The 15,652-nt window shown below is 37.2% G+C and overlaps 1 protein-coding gene across 3 annotated transcripts in view; it reads right to left on the reverse strand.

Annotated features, from left to right (window-relative positions):
• UHRF2 (ubiquitin like with PHD and ring finger domains 2) overlaps positions 1-15,652 on the reverse strand; it is a 77,419-nt gene that overhangs the window by 6,516 nt on the left and 55,251 nt on the right. For 2 of the 3 annotated variants that reach the window (XM_021063938.1, XM_021063942.1), the window contains 7 exons: positions 13,361-13,484; positions 12,911-13,018; positions 9,138-9,242; positions 6,820-6,926; positions 3,095-3,257; positions 2,282-2,422; positions 301-397 (listed from right to left, as the gene is read on the reverse strand). In XM_021063938.1, coding sequence (XP_020919597.1) covers positions 301-397; positions 2,282-2,422; positions 3,095-3,257; positions 6,820-6,926; positions 9,138-9,242; positions 12,911-13,018; positions 13,361-13,484 — 845 coding nt within the window. The other variant, XM_021063944.1, reaches the window with a different exon arrangement.

The following is a 15,652-nucleotide window of genomic DNA, read 5'->3' on the forward strand; positions in this document are numbered from 1 at the left end:
TCTAATCAGAGCTGTTGCTGCCAGCCTAAGCCAGAGCCATAGCAATGCCAGATCCAAGCTGCGTCTGCAACCTACACCACAGCTCACTGCAACGCCAGATCCTTAACCCATTGAGCAATGCCAGGGATCGAACCTGAAATCTCATGGTTCCTAGTCAGATTCATTTCCACTGCATCAAGACAGGAACTCCAACACCTCCTTTTTCTTTTACTATCTTTTGAGTTTTCAACTTATTCTCTTAGTATTTCTCTTTCTTAGAAACTATGTTATCAGGACCCATGTTCTGCCATCATTACCTACCATCTGTAGAAGGTGCTCTTTTTGAGGCTCCACTGGCTTTCTTTGACTGTCCTTTAGTCTTCTTCCCTTCCTTTTCTGAAGGGTAACCTACTGGATACTGATGAGGGAAAAAAGGACAATGTAGATTTAAGCTTCTACAGAGAAAGGAGGTTCTAGATTCTGGTCAGAAGTTTTAAAAGGTCATGTGTCAAAATCTATACTTTCCTTAAACTGAAAGGAATCTGTACTTGCCCTAAATTGAAAGGTTTTATAAAAAGTAAAAAAAAGACTATTAAAATCCCAAATCCAGTGTAAAACCATGTAGTTTTGACTGTTAAGATAATCCATTTTACAAAAAAATGATCTTAGTTTCACATCTAAAAGAAGAATTTTCAGGAGTTGTGACTAGGTGGCTTAAAAAGCCTGAGGAAGAGAAGAAAGTGGACTGTAGATATGAAAGTAAGTGAGGATCAACCATAAAGCACAATAGATGGTACTCATATAGATGGGGTTACATGAAATCTTGGAGCCAATATTAAAACAGAAACAAAAAAACCCCCTTAAGGGCCAAATCTCTATCTCCCCAAATAGGGGGAGTAGGTGGGTGGGAGAGCTTCTAGACCTATAAACACTAGATTACTCAGTATCTACTCAGTATCAACTAAAAGGTTATACTTTTAAGAATAAATTCTACCCTATTACACTTGTGATTTATTTGCTATCTTTTATTTTTGACATACTTTGTGATAACACTCAGATTTAAAGTTCAATATGTAACAAGCCTCATCATTTATATTAACTTATCATAGTTGCTTACTTCAACTGTTTCAAATTTAATGGATCTAGAACCTTGCACTGCTGAACAGCAAACTTGTTAAAAAAAAACTTCTGAAAAAGGATTTTATAATAGGTTTTAAGAATATTCTGTTATAAAAGGAAGTATTTTGGCAATTATTTTAGAAGCTGATGGATATCATTTCAACAATTCTGAGTTTAAAAAAAAAAAACAAAAACAAACAGACTTGCACTAGAAGACACACACTCACCTGCCTGGGTGGTCAGACACTTGCCCATAGTTCAGCCCCTACACATGCAGTGTGGGCAGAGCCAGGGGAAATGACAAAGCTGGTAGTCTTTACGAGAAGCACAGCGATGGGGAATGATGGAGAATGAACTCAGACCATGCTCTGAAGTCAGTGTCAGGGACAAAGTCTAGGATGTATAGGCAGTGGAAGGGGAATGAAGCCATACCATCTATTATGCACATAAAACCAACAAAGTCTTATATGGGTTAACAGCTGAGCATGTGCAAAGGGGAAAAAAAAAGGCAAAGCACTAAAGGTGGTGACAGGACAGGGAGGCAGCTTTGAGGGGGAAGAGAGAAAAGGGGTGAGGAAAAGTGAGAAGGGTAGAAAGCAGACCACTCTTATAAGCCACCTCCCCACTTCCCCTACCAAAGACACACCCCCTGTGCCCTCCAGGATAAACTTCCCCTCTTAATACCTCCTATACCTACATTTCCCTCATACTTCAAGTCATTTCCAGATTGAATTGGAAATACAGTTGACCCTTGAACAATGTAGGTAGTTAAGGCAGGGCCAATCCCCTAGAAACTGAAAAACCCTGTCTAACAAAGTTGGTCCTCTATCCAGGGATTCACCAACAGCAGATATGGACTGCAGTTATTTGCTACTGAAAACAATTTCAGTTTAAATGGATCCACGTAGTTCAAACCAGTGGTGTTAAAGTGTAAACTGTATTCTACTTTTCATTGTCAAGCTCAGCTTTCCCCAAGCACGATTCTTGGTCTTAGGGCAGCCTGACACCTAGGATGCCACCTTTCTACTTCCTTTCCTTCTGTATACTTGTACAATCTCGTTCCTCACCCCTTAGAGTCTACCAATCAAGTGCTGTGGATTATATCCAATGTTGAGGCACATAGATAGTACAGAGGCATATGTTTTTATGAACATACAAGTAGCCTAGATGAGTGTAACCTAACCTGTAAACGCAGACATAGTCTCCTTGACCGTTCTATTCCTTCCGAGGTCCAAGGAGCGGGTTCAACATCATCTCTCCTTAAAAGATAGCGCCAAACCAAGAATCCATGGCTTGATGAAATCTCCGGCCAGTATTTCACCACCTAAATTACAATATTTCAGTACTAGCTTGAGATTTAAATTTTAGACTTATTCATAATGTCATATTAGTGTTTTAAGTAAACTTGGAAGAACTAAATGCAACTTAGAAAGGTACCTGCTTTGCTTGAACAATAAATAAGTAAAAACTATGCATTAAAATATTTTTTAACTTCATTTCCTAATTATGATGGTTTTCAATATAAGCACAGGTTGCTATAAATTTGAAATAGTATGTTAAATTATGCTAATTTTACATAAAAGATAAAAATGGTAGCAGATGTCTTCATTTTTTAAACAAAGGATGCAACCTATTTTCAAATTATGTGCTCTTCTTTGAAAAATCTATTAAAATTAAAATCATTCTGACAGATATGTAAGAATATTTACAATGGCTGAGTTGATTTCTACAGTTTTATGGTAAGAGAACATGTAACTGTAAAAAGCTTAACCTAAAATATAACTCTGCCTAGGTACTTCAGATAAGCCTTAAAGGACAAGTATCAAAAAGTTAAGAAATCACTGTGTGCATGTTCTATTTTCAGAGAAAGTAGATACAACACTAAGACAGTCTACTGTTTCCTTTAGCCCACCCACAGTAGAGCAATTCCCTGTGGCAACCCTGTTTTGAAAGCCCAGGAAGTTTGACTAACGAGATGTCATGCCAGATAGAGCACCTTATAAATGCCATCATATCTGTTGCCTTCTTCAGGAGCATATTTGCTGATCTTCCTCCCTTTAAAACTGCGTATCACTCTGACTGGCTTACCAGCTCTCCAATTCCGAGACTCTGCTCCAATTTTATCATCCAATGGAGCATCACAGTTTAGGGCCAATGCCCTAAAAAATAAAACAAAGTCCTTATACCAAGCAATCTTTCCTCAAGTATATAATCACATCATTAGCTCAATTAAAAGGTAAATTATGCCTTACCTGATGGTTAAGATTCTATGATTCTTTCCATATTATTCCAGACAATAGGATTATGCTTTCCCCCACCAGCAGAGAAGACAAATCAGTTTTCTGATGTCACCCCCAGGCCAGGGGATTGGTTCTCAGATAGCCTGTAGGGTTCTTCTGAAAGTAATAACATCTGTGCCACGTATAATAGAAAACAACTAGAAATACATGGAATTTTCTTTAAATAACGTTTGTTGAGGGAAGGGAGAGAGTTGGAAAACTAAAGCAAGTGATTGTTTTAATAGTTATTTTTGATAAGGGAATGAGGTAAATTGCTGGAATGATGTAGAAAGAAATCCACAAAAATAAACTTGAGGTAAATTGCTGGAATAATGTAGAAAGAAATCCAGAAAAATAAATTTGTCAGCAAGGTACAAATGAACTTTCTAGGTATACTTTCCACATTCCAGACAACAGAGATTCCTTCAAGTTTAGAAAATAGTAAGAACAAGATCAATATGAGAATATCCTTTAAAGGCCTCCAGTAAAAAGTTAACTTTTATTTAAACTGAAACATTCTAATTCCTCTGCTAAATCATGACAAAAAAGATTTTTACGTTGCTCAAGATCACTACATTTTACTGATGACACATGAACAAGGAGCAACACTGAACTGGAAGCTGCACAAGATTTAGGTGAAGCTTCCTAAAGTCTGTGTACTCATCTATTAGTCATTAATCAGTTGTGTACTTATCTAGTAGTCATTAATCAGTAAGGTTATTAGATGTTAGAATTCCTTTCTTAGGAGAATTAATCCTGCCCCTCCAAAAACAACTAGAATCTACTGAAAGTTAAGTTTTTTTCCCCTAAGACACCTACATCCTAACTTAAGTGAAAAGAAACCACAGAGAACATTTAATGTTCAAAAAAAACCCAAAAAACCAAAAAACAAACAAACAAAAAAACCCTCCCCTCAAGTCTGTTAAAATTAGACATGGTACAATATGCTTTTTCAGGATATAGCTTTTATGAAAGCTCAAAAAAAAAAAAAAAATAGAACTTAAGAGTAGGTGAATAATCTGTCATTTCTTTATCATAGTTGAAATAAACTAACTTAAATGTTTTGTCAAAAAATATTTTAAAAAATAGATGTGAATCAACTATACCTCCATCAAATTTTTAAAAATGGGAAAAAAATTAAAAATAGATGTGGTCAAAGAGTTAGAGCTTACAGAGTTATCTCTTTTTATCTCAAAGGCATTAAAACTCTGGAAGGCAGAAGAAAACGTAGCTATCAATTCTAGGGCTGGTTTATTTATGGAATACCTATTGAGATATACATACTTCATCTTCTTAAAGACCTAAAATAGAGATATGCACTATCTTTAAGTTAATGAGTGGAATAATTTAGTGCTCATAGGTACTTTCTGTCATGACAGCCACAACTAACTGGCTAAGTTAGGCCATCTGTTCAAGTGTGTACAAAGCATAGAAGAGGATGAAACCAGGCACAACAAGGCTTTTCCACTACTCTATTCACAGCTCAGTAAGTTGCCTTTAACTGCCTTAATAAAGGACAGCCAGGTTACCTGCTGCCCATTTCAGTTTCACAAAGTGGAAGAGTTGAGAAGAAATAGGAACAAATTTCTCCAAAGCAAGAAGCACGTGTCAAACTACCTCTTAGTAGAGAAACAAAAATGAATTAGACTATATCCTAGCCAGGAAAGAATACATTATGGGTCAGAGCTAACTGCCTTTCACCCTAGCTTTCATGTTAATAAAACACACAGGTACCTTCGTTTAAGAGATCTCTACAATCACAAGGTGTACTCCCAGCTTAATATATAACTTAAAACGAAGAAATGTTAGTCTCCGTGGTTAAGTCAGTCCTAAAGTGTTTTGACTTATTTCATTTTCACTACCTCCCTTATTAATAAACTTTTTACTTTCTTGTCAATTATTTTTTAATGGAATTGTAACACATACTTACTAGACAGGGTATACTTACTAGATTTTTTTTAAAAGCTTGAAAATAATCTACTATGTACAAGTGCAGGTAGTTACAAAGCAAGTTTCATTCAAGCAAAATAATCGTATTAAAGGGAAAATAAAAATTTCAGATTTGACAACGTGAAAAAGCCCTTTTGTAAATTCAAGATACATTTTCATTGAAAAAATATATCAAATATTTCTAATTCTTTTCAGGGTCATTTCTCCTGAGAAACTGTTTCCTTGTTAGAAAAAGACTGCATAGGGACTGGACTCCTGTTTTTCACCAGCAAACCTGACCTGTCTCCTCTGCTGGTTCAATAAAATAATCCTACTGTAAGAAATAGTATGGAAGGAATACATAAAAACAGATTCTTTGTAACTTGATATGCAACAAAGTCTTGAAATCATAAAATATATCCTTTACACGGTAATCAGAAATTAAGGGCATGCTACTTAAAACTGAGTGGTTTAGATTCAGGAAAGTGAAAAAATACTAATTTTTATTCAGTAATCAATAACCTGTAACAATACACTTAATATTAGGATACAAAAATTCCAACTTTATGATTACAAAATTATCAATATGCCTAGTTATAATGTGTTCATTGCTATCTGATGGTCTGGGTTATTTCACCTTGTTATTTTTTTTTTAATTTTAAATTAAATTAAAAAATATTTTAATTGATAATATTTTTTGGCTGCACCCATGGCATGTGGGAGTTCCTGGGCCAGGGATTGAACGCAAGCCACAGCAGCGATATTGCCAAAACCTTAACCACTAGGCCACCAGAGAACTCCAGTTACCAGAGAACTCCAGTTAATCTATTACTGATATTAGCATACTTTTAAGAAATGAAACATTTTGAAGTTACTATATTTTCTACTGCCATGGAGGCTGGAATATCATGAATACTTCTACAGATTAAAGATAGTGGCTCTTTTTTAATATCTAACAAACATTTAGTTAGAAAAGGTCACTTTTGTAACTAAAATTCTCTTCATTAACACTTAAAAGACATCTTATTATAAATCTCAAATGCACCTTGTGTGTTTCTGATTACATTATCTTATGTTTCACTTATGCACATACATGTGGCTCCAAAACATAACTCGTTAATCTCCTTTATTTTTCATATTAATCTCCTCTAAATATGTTTGTCATTTTAAAAAAGAAATATGTTGAGTAGAACATAAATATGACTTCTGTGGTAGTAGATACACCACCTTTGTCCTCAATTTCACCTCAATCATAGGTTTTTTTCCTTCAAAGGTTGCAACATATTTTCAAATGCAAAGCACAGATATTAAGACTGGGAATTATGTCATTTAAACAATGATGAAACAAGTTTGGAAGCTTATAATTATGTGCTGATCAGGTAGTAGGGTTTGTATTTTAGCTATATTAACCTGCAACTTAAGATTCTTCTCCATAGTATCAGCTACCAATTATAGTCCTATAATCAAAGTCCCAATTCTAAACAGTCTTACAAATGCTAACGATAAAGAGTACCTGTTCATGTTTGTTAATGTTTGATCAGCCGATGGTGCACCAATCCTTTTATTACCAGCAAGATTTTTACCACCACTTCCAGTGTATGTGAATTCATCACCTCGGTCCTGTAGAGGAACATTTTTGGCATTAAAACACCTAAAGCCAGGTGTAATTTCACCAACTCTCTTCCCTCAGAAGTTTTGGTTAACGAGTTCCTGTCATGGTACAGCAGAAACAAATGTGACTAGGAACCATGAGGATTGGGGGTTCAATCCCTTGCCTTGCTCAGTGGGTTAAGGATCCAGTGTTGCCGTGAGCTGGGGTGTACGCAGACACAACTTGGATCTGATGTTGCTGTGGCTGTGGTGTAGGGTGGCAGCTGTAGCTCCGATTTGACTTCTAGCCTGGGAACCTCCATATGCCTCGGGTGTGGCCCTAAAAGGCAAAAAACAAAAAAGAAAAAAAGAATTTTGCTTAAGATGTTACATATTGACATGTTTCTTTAATGGTTTCTACCAAAATAAGGTAAAATTCACACACAATCTTGTGTGTAAGATACCTTCGAGCTGTATCACATGATCTAAAGATTTTCAAATTATAGATTTTGGAGTTCCTGTCATGACTCAGTGGAAACAAATCTGACTAGCATCCACGAGGACGAAGTTTCAATTCTTGGCCTCACTTAGCAGATTAAGGATCTGGCATTGCTGTGAGCTGTGGAGGAGGTTGCAGGCACAGTTTGGATCCTGAGTTGCTGTGGCACAGGCCGGTAGCTATAGCTCCGATTCGACCCGAGCCTGGGAACCTCCATATACTGAGGGTGTGGCCCTAAGAAGATAAAAGACAAAACCAAAAACAAACAAAAAAACCAAAACCAAAAAAACCTCACCTGTATACAAATGTTTACTGAATGTAGCATTATTTGCTGGAAAGAACCCAGATGTCTTTTAATGGATGAATGGTTACACTGTGGTATACCTATACCCATCCAATACTGCTCAGCAATAAAGACAAATTATATTGACACATGCCACATTTCGAGGATTATACTGAGTGAAAAAAGTCAACCCCAAAGGTTATATACTACATGATTCCACTTAAAATTTTTTTTTTTTTAATTATCTTTTTAGGGCTGCACCCAAGGCACATGGAGGTTCCCAGGCTAGGGGTCAAATCTGAGATGTAGCCACTGGCCTACACCACAGTCAAAGCAACGTGGGATCCAAGTCACATGCGACCTACACCGCAAGCTCAAGGCAACGCCAGATCCTTAACCCACTGATCGAGGCCAGGGATAGAACCTGTGTTCTCATGGATACTAGTCAAATTTGTTTCTGCTGAGCCACGACAGGAGCTCCAAATTTTTGAAGTGACAAAATTATAGAAATGAGAACAGATTAGCGGTTGTCTGGGGTTAAGGGGGGTTGGGTGAACAGATATAGTATTTGTGGCTCAAAAAGGGCAACATGAGGGATCCTTGTGGTAAGGGAAATGTTCAGTGTCCTGTATGTATCAATGTCAGTATCCTGGTTATGATACTGGACTACAGTTTTTACAAAATGTTACCATTTGCAGAAATTGAGTAAAGGGCACAGAAATCTCTGCAGTAATTCCAATGCTTCAGGTCAATCTACAATCATCTCTAAATAAAAAATTTAATTTAGAAATTAAAGAAAACGTGACTAGTTTTGGAGTTCCCGTCGTGGCGCAGTGGTTAACGAATCCGACTAGGAACCATAAGGTTGCAGGTTTGATCCCTGGCCTTGCTCAGTGTGTTAAGGATCCGGTGTTGCCGTGAGCTGTGGTCTAGGTCGCAGACGCGGCTTGGATCCCGAGTTGCTGTGGCTCTGGCGTGGGCTGGCAGCTACAGTTCCAATTAGACCCCTAGCCTGGGAACCTCCATATGCCGCGGGAGCGGCCCAAGAAATGGCAAAAAGATCAAAAAACAAAGACTAGTTTTATTTAAAAAATCGGTACTTGCAAAGATTAAAGACTTCAACATAAAAACAATGCTAAAAGAGATGGAATTTATCCTGGATGAAGTTTCTGCATTTTCTTGAATGATCAAGACAGGTTCTATACTCCCTTTGTAAACTTTTTTTTTTTTTTCCCCCCTTTTTCTTTTTTGGCTGCTCCAAGACATGGAGTTTCCCAGCCAGGGATCAGATTCAAGCAGTAGTTGCAACCTAAGCTGCAGCTGTGGCAACGCCGGATCCTTAACCCACTGTGCTAGACTGGGAATTGAACCTGTGTCCCAGTGCTCCCAAGATGATCTACTGTGCCACAGCAGGAACTCTAAGACAGGTTCTAAAGAACAAGGTTATATCATTACTTACTACTTCATCTGCAAATCCTCCAGCCAGGACAAGAGAATAAGCTCCATCATTACTTCGACCATGAATTCCACCAACATGGGGCCTATGGACACCTGCTTCGCTCACCTATAAAATAAAGAGAGACTCAAAATACCTTCAAACAGTTGAAGGTACACTTAAAAAAATGGTTTCACATACTTTATTGGATCCTAAAAGTCTCCCACTAAAACTGAATGTGCCCCGAATTGTACATTCTGTTAAGATTTTTACCTCTCCCTAACTATATATCCCTTAGGTACTATATTGCTGACTCTGAAAACTGCTCAAGCCTAGAATTTTGAGTTTCAAAGTAACCATTAAAGAACCATCATCCTATGTCTATATTGGTGATTCCAGACCAATTTGAGTAAAAAATAATTTACTATCAGTGCTCCAGATTTTTCTTCTTGTTTGTCTTTCATTACAGCACTTATGGCACTGTTCCCTAGCCAAGTCAGAAAGGCAAGAGTCACTTTAGTCTCATTGTGCTGTCCTCTTCACTCATTTGGTCACAAGTACTGCTGATTCAGTCTCTCAAATCCATCCGTTTCTACTTTCACTGCTTAATCCTAGTTTAAGTGGTAAATACTTCCAGTATACCCTTTTTCAAGGCCTCCAGTTTTGTTCCTTCAAACCTATCACCCATCACAAACAGAATGATCCTTTTAAGAACCAATCTGATTCTAATTTTCAACTGCTTAGCTTTAGCTATTTATATTCAAGAGCCTGTGTTTTATAGTAGTTTATCAAGGCCAAGTTAAGTGTTATACATTACCTACTGAGTCTGGCTCCTCTCTTCTCTCCTAGCCTCATCTCTAACTTCTCCTTATGGAGCCTGTACATTTGAGCCAGAACTACTCAGTGATACTCAACATATTACCATTTTTATTTATTCACATTATTATTTTCTTGGTCTTTTTTGCCGTTTCTAGGGCTGCACCCTCAGCATATGGAGGTTCCCAGGCTAGGGGTCTAATTGGAGCTGTAGCCGCCGGCCTATGCCAGAGCCACAACAACACAGGATCCAAGCCGCATATGCAACCTACACCACAGCTCACAGCAACGCTGGATCCTTAACTCACTGATTCAGGCCAGGGATCGAACCTGCAACCTCATGGTTCCTAGTCGGATTCGTTAACCACTGAGTCACAATGGAAACTGCTATTCGCGATATTCTTCTACCTCAATGGCCTACTACTTTCCCCCCAATTATTTTCAATTCTGACTCACTTAAGTGTCACTTCTTCAGGTACTTCAAACTCCCTAAAAGAAATATTCTAATTAGTTTATTTATCGTACAACTGTTCTTAGCAGAGAAAAATCAAGCTGAAATCTAAGCCTGTATAGCGGGCTAGGGAAAGAGGACTTTAGAAGTCAATGAAAAGCTGTTAAGTGCAAAATAATCTGCATTTAGGCCATGGAAATACCAGGTACTTTAGAAGAGAGGACACTTGATTCCCACCCTCACTATCTCTGATGACAAATCTGCCAAATCTTCCCCACTTCCTTAACAGCAAATCCATCCTTCTTATTGCTCAGGCCAACAGCCTCTGATTCATTTTAGATCATATTAGTGGGGCTTTTAGAATTGGGGAAAGAGTGGTAGGTATACCAAAACAAAGCAAAACAAACAAAAAAACCCCTACCAAAAAAAAAAAAAAAAAAAAAGGCAATTAAAAATGTACAAAGTGGGAGCTCCCATTGTGACTCAGTGGGTTAAGAACCCGACATAGTCTCTGTGAGTATGCACATTTGATTCCTGGCCTCACTCAGCAGGTTAAGGATCCAGCATTGCCACAAGCTGTGGTGTAGGTCACAGACAAGGCTTGGATCTGGTGTTGCTGTCTCTGTGGCATATGCTAGCAGGTGCAACTCTGATTGAACCCTTAGCCCAGGAACTTCCATATGCTAGAGGTATGGATGTACAAAGGAAAAAAAAATGCCCTAAGTGTGTTTTATTGTATTTTATTTCATATATTTAGAGATAATACATAGTATAAAAAAATAAATGTAATTTATTTATTATTGTATAGTAATACCTCTGAGATATTGCAGTTTTGGTTCCAGATCACTGCAATAAAGTAAACATAACAATGCAGCAAGTCACGCAAATTTTATAGTCTTCTGGCACACGTAGAAGTCATATTTACACTATACTGTAGTCTATTAAGTGTATAACAGCATTACATCGAAAAAATTAAATACATTAAAAAATAATGCTATTGGGAAAATGATGCTGATAGACTTGCTTGACACAGAGCTGCCAAAAACCTTCAATGTGTAAAACAGAGTATTTGTGAAGGCAATAAAGCCGAGCATGGTGAAATGAAGTATGCCTTTATTTATAGAATTTTTCCTTTTTCCTTTTTGTTTTTTAAGGGCCGCACCTACGGCATATGGAGGATCCCAGGCTATAGGTCCAATTGGAGGTAGAGCTGTCGGCCCCAGCCCCAGCCCCAGCCCCTTGGGATCTGAGCCACATCTGCAACTTACACCACACCTCACGGCAATGCCAGATCCTTAACCCACTAAGAAAGCCCAGGGATTTGAACCCGTGTCCTCATGGATACTAGTTGGGTTTGTTAACCAATGAACAAAGATGGAACTCTGATATAGAAATTTTAACTGTACTTATAGATCCAAAATCGTAACTTAAGCCTTGAATACTGATTTAGTCAAAATTCTAACTATCTCAAGGATAAGAGGACATAGTGTGAATGTTAAATTAAATGCTTGGTTAATGAAAGCAAAATAAAAAGACAAAAGTATTTATTTAGAAATAAAGAGGTAAATTTAGAAGAAATAATTTTAAAATGACTGTCTATTAGAAACAGAAAATGGCAATGAAAAGAGGAGGGTAGTTTCTAAAATAACGTCCAAGAACCAGGGCTACTCAACTCTTCAGGTTCCGAATCCTAAGATTTTTTTTTTTCCCCCCACATTAAATTTTCTCTACTGGTAAAGTTAACTTTCCAATGAAGAAATTAGGAAAAAATACAATAGAGACTTCAAGAGGAAAAGAGAAGGGATTTCATCCTTGGATTATCTGGTACTTTCTCTGACCAGTATCTTAACATTCACTCAAGGATAAGTCCCCAAAGAAAACAGCTGACGTGAGCTTCCCTGCAGTTCAGTGACATTACATGAGAACTTACTACATAATTTAAAGACTTGTTTCAAGGATTTCCCGTAGTGGCTCAGTGGTAACGAACCTGACTAGTACCCATGAGGACTCGGGTTTGACTCCTGGCCTTGCTCAGTGGGTTATGTATCTGGTGTTGCCATGAGTTGTGGTGTAGGTCAGATGCAGCTTGGATCCCGCACGGCTGTGGTATAGGCCAGCAGCTGCAGCTCTGATTTGACCCCTAGTGTGGGAACATCCATACGCTGCTGGGAAAAACGGCTAGGAAAAACAAACAAACAAACAAACAAAAAAAATAAGACATTTCCAATATTAAATTTTTGGCAAGAAAAATGGAGAAATAATTTTAATGACAACATCAACTACCATAATGACCACAAAACAGTAAATGAAAGTGATGCAAAGGCTTAGCTGATGGCTAATTCCATGATGTATGTTCTATGTTCCTCTATTAAGCTATGGTGAAGGATTTATACATCCTATAAGAAATTTTTCATTCTAACACCTGAATGCCATGTCATACTACCTAGGTTAGTCCACTTAAACTCACTAGACACTAATTCTGCTACAATCCTCCATTTTACCCTTTCAACTAAGCCAATTTAAAACATACCTGAACTCTAAATCTCCAAGTTGATCCTACAGGAATCCCAGGAATAGGTCCGTAATGATTAGAAGGAACAATAGTACATTCTTTAGTGCGACCAACACAGGCCATTCCCTACAAGTCACAGATCGAGCTGTTTGAGAAATCAGTTGTGTTAAATTTTAAATCCCTTAATTCCCTTACATGTGATTAAAATAAAAACCCAACAATTTATATGATTAACATATCGATTTATAGGATTAACATAAATTTAAGACAAATTAACTATTTATATGATTAATCAATAGTTATTTGTTAAGACATGTATTTTTTGTTAACAAAAACTGTTAACATGTTAACATTCCAGAAACTTAAAATATCATTTATACCATTACTACTACCGGTATCTAAACATTATAACTTGCATTAGAGTTAGAAACATTCTAACAAGGAAGAAAAGGAGACTTCCTTCTTTACCCTGCCCCAGTCTCTCCGGCTTTCAGTACTAGCTGATGGCATCTTTGCTTTCTTTTTACTCATCTTGAGTCTTTCACCAGCCTTTACAACTTCGCTAGAATCAGTTTTACAGGAAGGACAATACCTTAAAAATAAAGAAAAAAAAGGAATATTGTTATCATACTAAAGCCAGTAAAATAATGGCCTAAGTTAGAGTAAGTTTTAAGATACAATACTTGGTTTATATTACAGAGTTTCTGTTAGTGCTTAAGTATCAAACTTTTCGAAATATTTACTTGATTGAACTGACTCAAAAAACCCACTTGTTCTTTTAGAGCACTTAAGATTTTAGTGTCCAGTTCTCAAATTCAGTGCAAAAGGCAAACAAGTCAGTCCAATTCTAACAGCACCATAAACTCTCATCACTAGTTTTGAGAGTACAAATTACTCATTGGAAGCTTTTAATCATTAAAACAAAAGCAGTAAAAATAGATGACTTTAGACTGAATACTGAACCATGCAAATGATATATCTCCTCATCGAAATTGATTATTAGCCTATATACTTTTCACCTTGAGAATTCTGTTATAAAAAGTATACTGATTCAAGGCTATTTGCTTATCTCTAGCCTAACCTTAATCCTCCATACTTGTCTTTTAGCATATTTGTAGTTGGTCATCCTACTGTATTGTCTGTGTACACACACACACACCTTAGATCACTTGCAAAGGGAAAAGCCATGTCTATAGATTGAGATGGGGCTATTTTTAAGTCACCAAGGAATGGAAACTTTGAGAATATCCAAAGATCAACTGGTCACTGCCCCTATTAATCTTAGATTTTTCTCTATTTTCCAGTTTATAATTACCTATGCCTTGTGGCCTACAGAGCAAAGAACATGACACCTATCCCCATTATTTAATTTTGACAGCCTAGTTATGACTCTTTTCCTAAGGCTAAACCTACAGCAAATGGAAATTCCTGAGCCAGGGATTGTATCAGAGCTGCAGCTGTGACCTGAGCTGCTGCAGCTGGATTCTTAACCCACTGTACCACATGGGAACTCTGAGATACTTTATTTAGTGCTACAGGAAAGACATGTCAATAATTCAGTCCCTGAGAAAACTAATTGGGCAGTGAGATACAGACACAAATTCAAGGCAAAACTATGTGTGATAAGGTAATAAATACTATCAAGTAAAATCTTGACTCATTTAGAAATCAAAGAGGCTTCTGTATATTAATCTGCTCTAAGGAGGACTGTATTTTACCAGATGTGCTCATCTTTATGGTTATAATTTTATCAAAGATCTTATGGTTAAAGCAGGTATTATCTCTGATGAGAAAATTAGTGCAGAGGTTAAATATCCAGACAACATCATCTGGAGAAGTAGAAAAGATTTAAGGTTAAGGAGTTCCAGGTGAAGAAAAGGACCTCAATATGAATGTAGATATACCCCTCAGAGTAACCTAAAGCCGTCTTTTAATTTTATCATCCTAAAGTCATCTCTGGGATTCATCCCTTCATTCAGTTTGTTAAGAATCCACATACTGCTGTTGGGCTGGGTAGGGATTAATATTTGTCCTCAAAATAGTCAAGGAAAACGAGTACATACAATGAAACTATTTCAGAATGTGCTGAGTACTATAAAGGAAATATGTCAAGGTTATGTGTGTGGAAATAGCGATTAGAAGTCAATTACATTCCAGCAAAAAAATTTTTTAAAAGAAATAGTAATGTGTCTTTAGATAGAAGAGCTAAAGCTTCTGAGGTGGTGTTCCAGCTGAGTTCAGAGAAGTCAGTCCTATCAAGAAACCAGGAAAGGCACTGCAGACAAAGACATTAAGTGTAAAGGTGCTAAGGCATCATAAGGAATGGTATTCTCTAAAGAACATGAATGCAGGTACAGCTGAAGTTCCTGAATAAAATGGATAGTAAACTAACTAGATAGTGATAAGTGATGAGTTTACAGAACAGGCAGGAGCCTGGTCATAGATGGCGAGGGTTTATATACATTAGGGGGCTTTGAAGAGTTGAGTAGCCTGATTAAGGACTTGGATCATCCTGCTGCTACGGCAAAAAGGATAACTGGTAGACTATGTGAAAGCAAAGAGACTAGTTAGGTATTTGTTATGCAGTACAGGATAGAGATGGTGGTTTGAACTGGGTGGTGAGAGTCGACAAACATGATGGAAATTAAGATTTGCTCCTATGTTATTGGATATAGAGTATGTGAGGGCAGAGAAGAGGGAATCAAAATGAAGTTTAGCTTTTTGGGCCTCAATAAATGAGGTGACAGTATTATTTAATGA

This window comes from Sus scrofa, chromosome 1 (assembly GCF_000003025.6).
Source record: "Sus scrofa isolate TJ Tabasco breed Duroc chromosome 1, Sscrofa11.1, whole genome shotgun sequence".
Taxonomy (NCBI): domain Eukaryota; kingdom Metazoa; phylum Chordata; class Mammalia; order Artiodactyla; family Suidae; genus Sus; species Sus scrofa.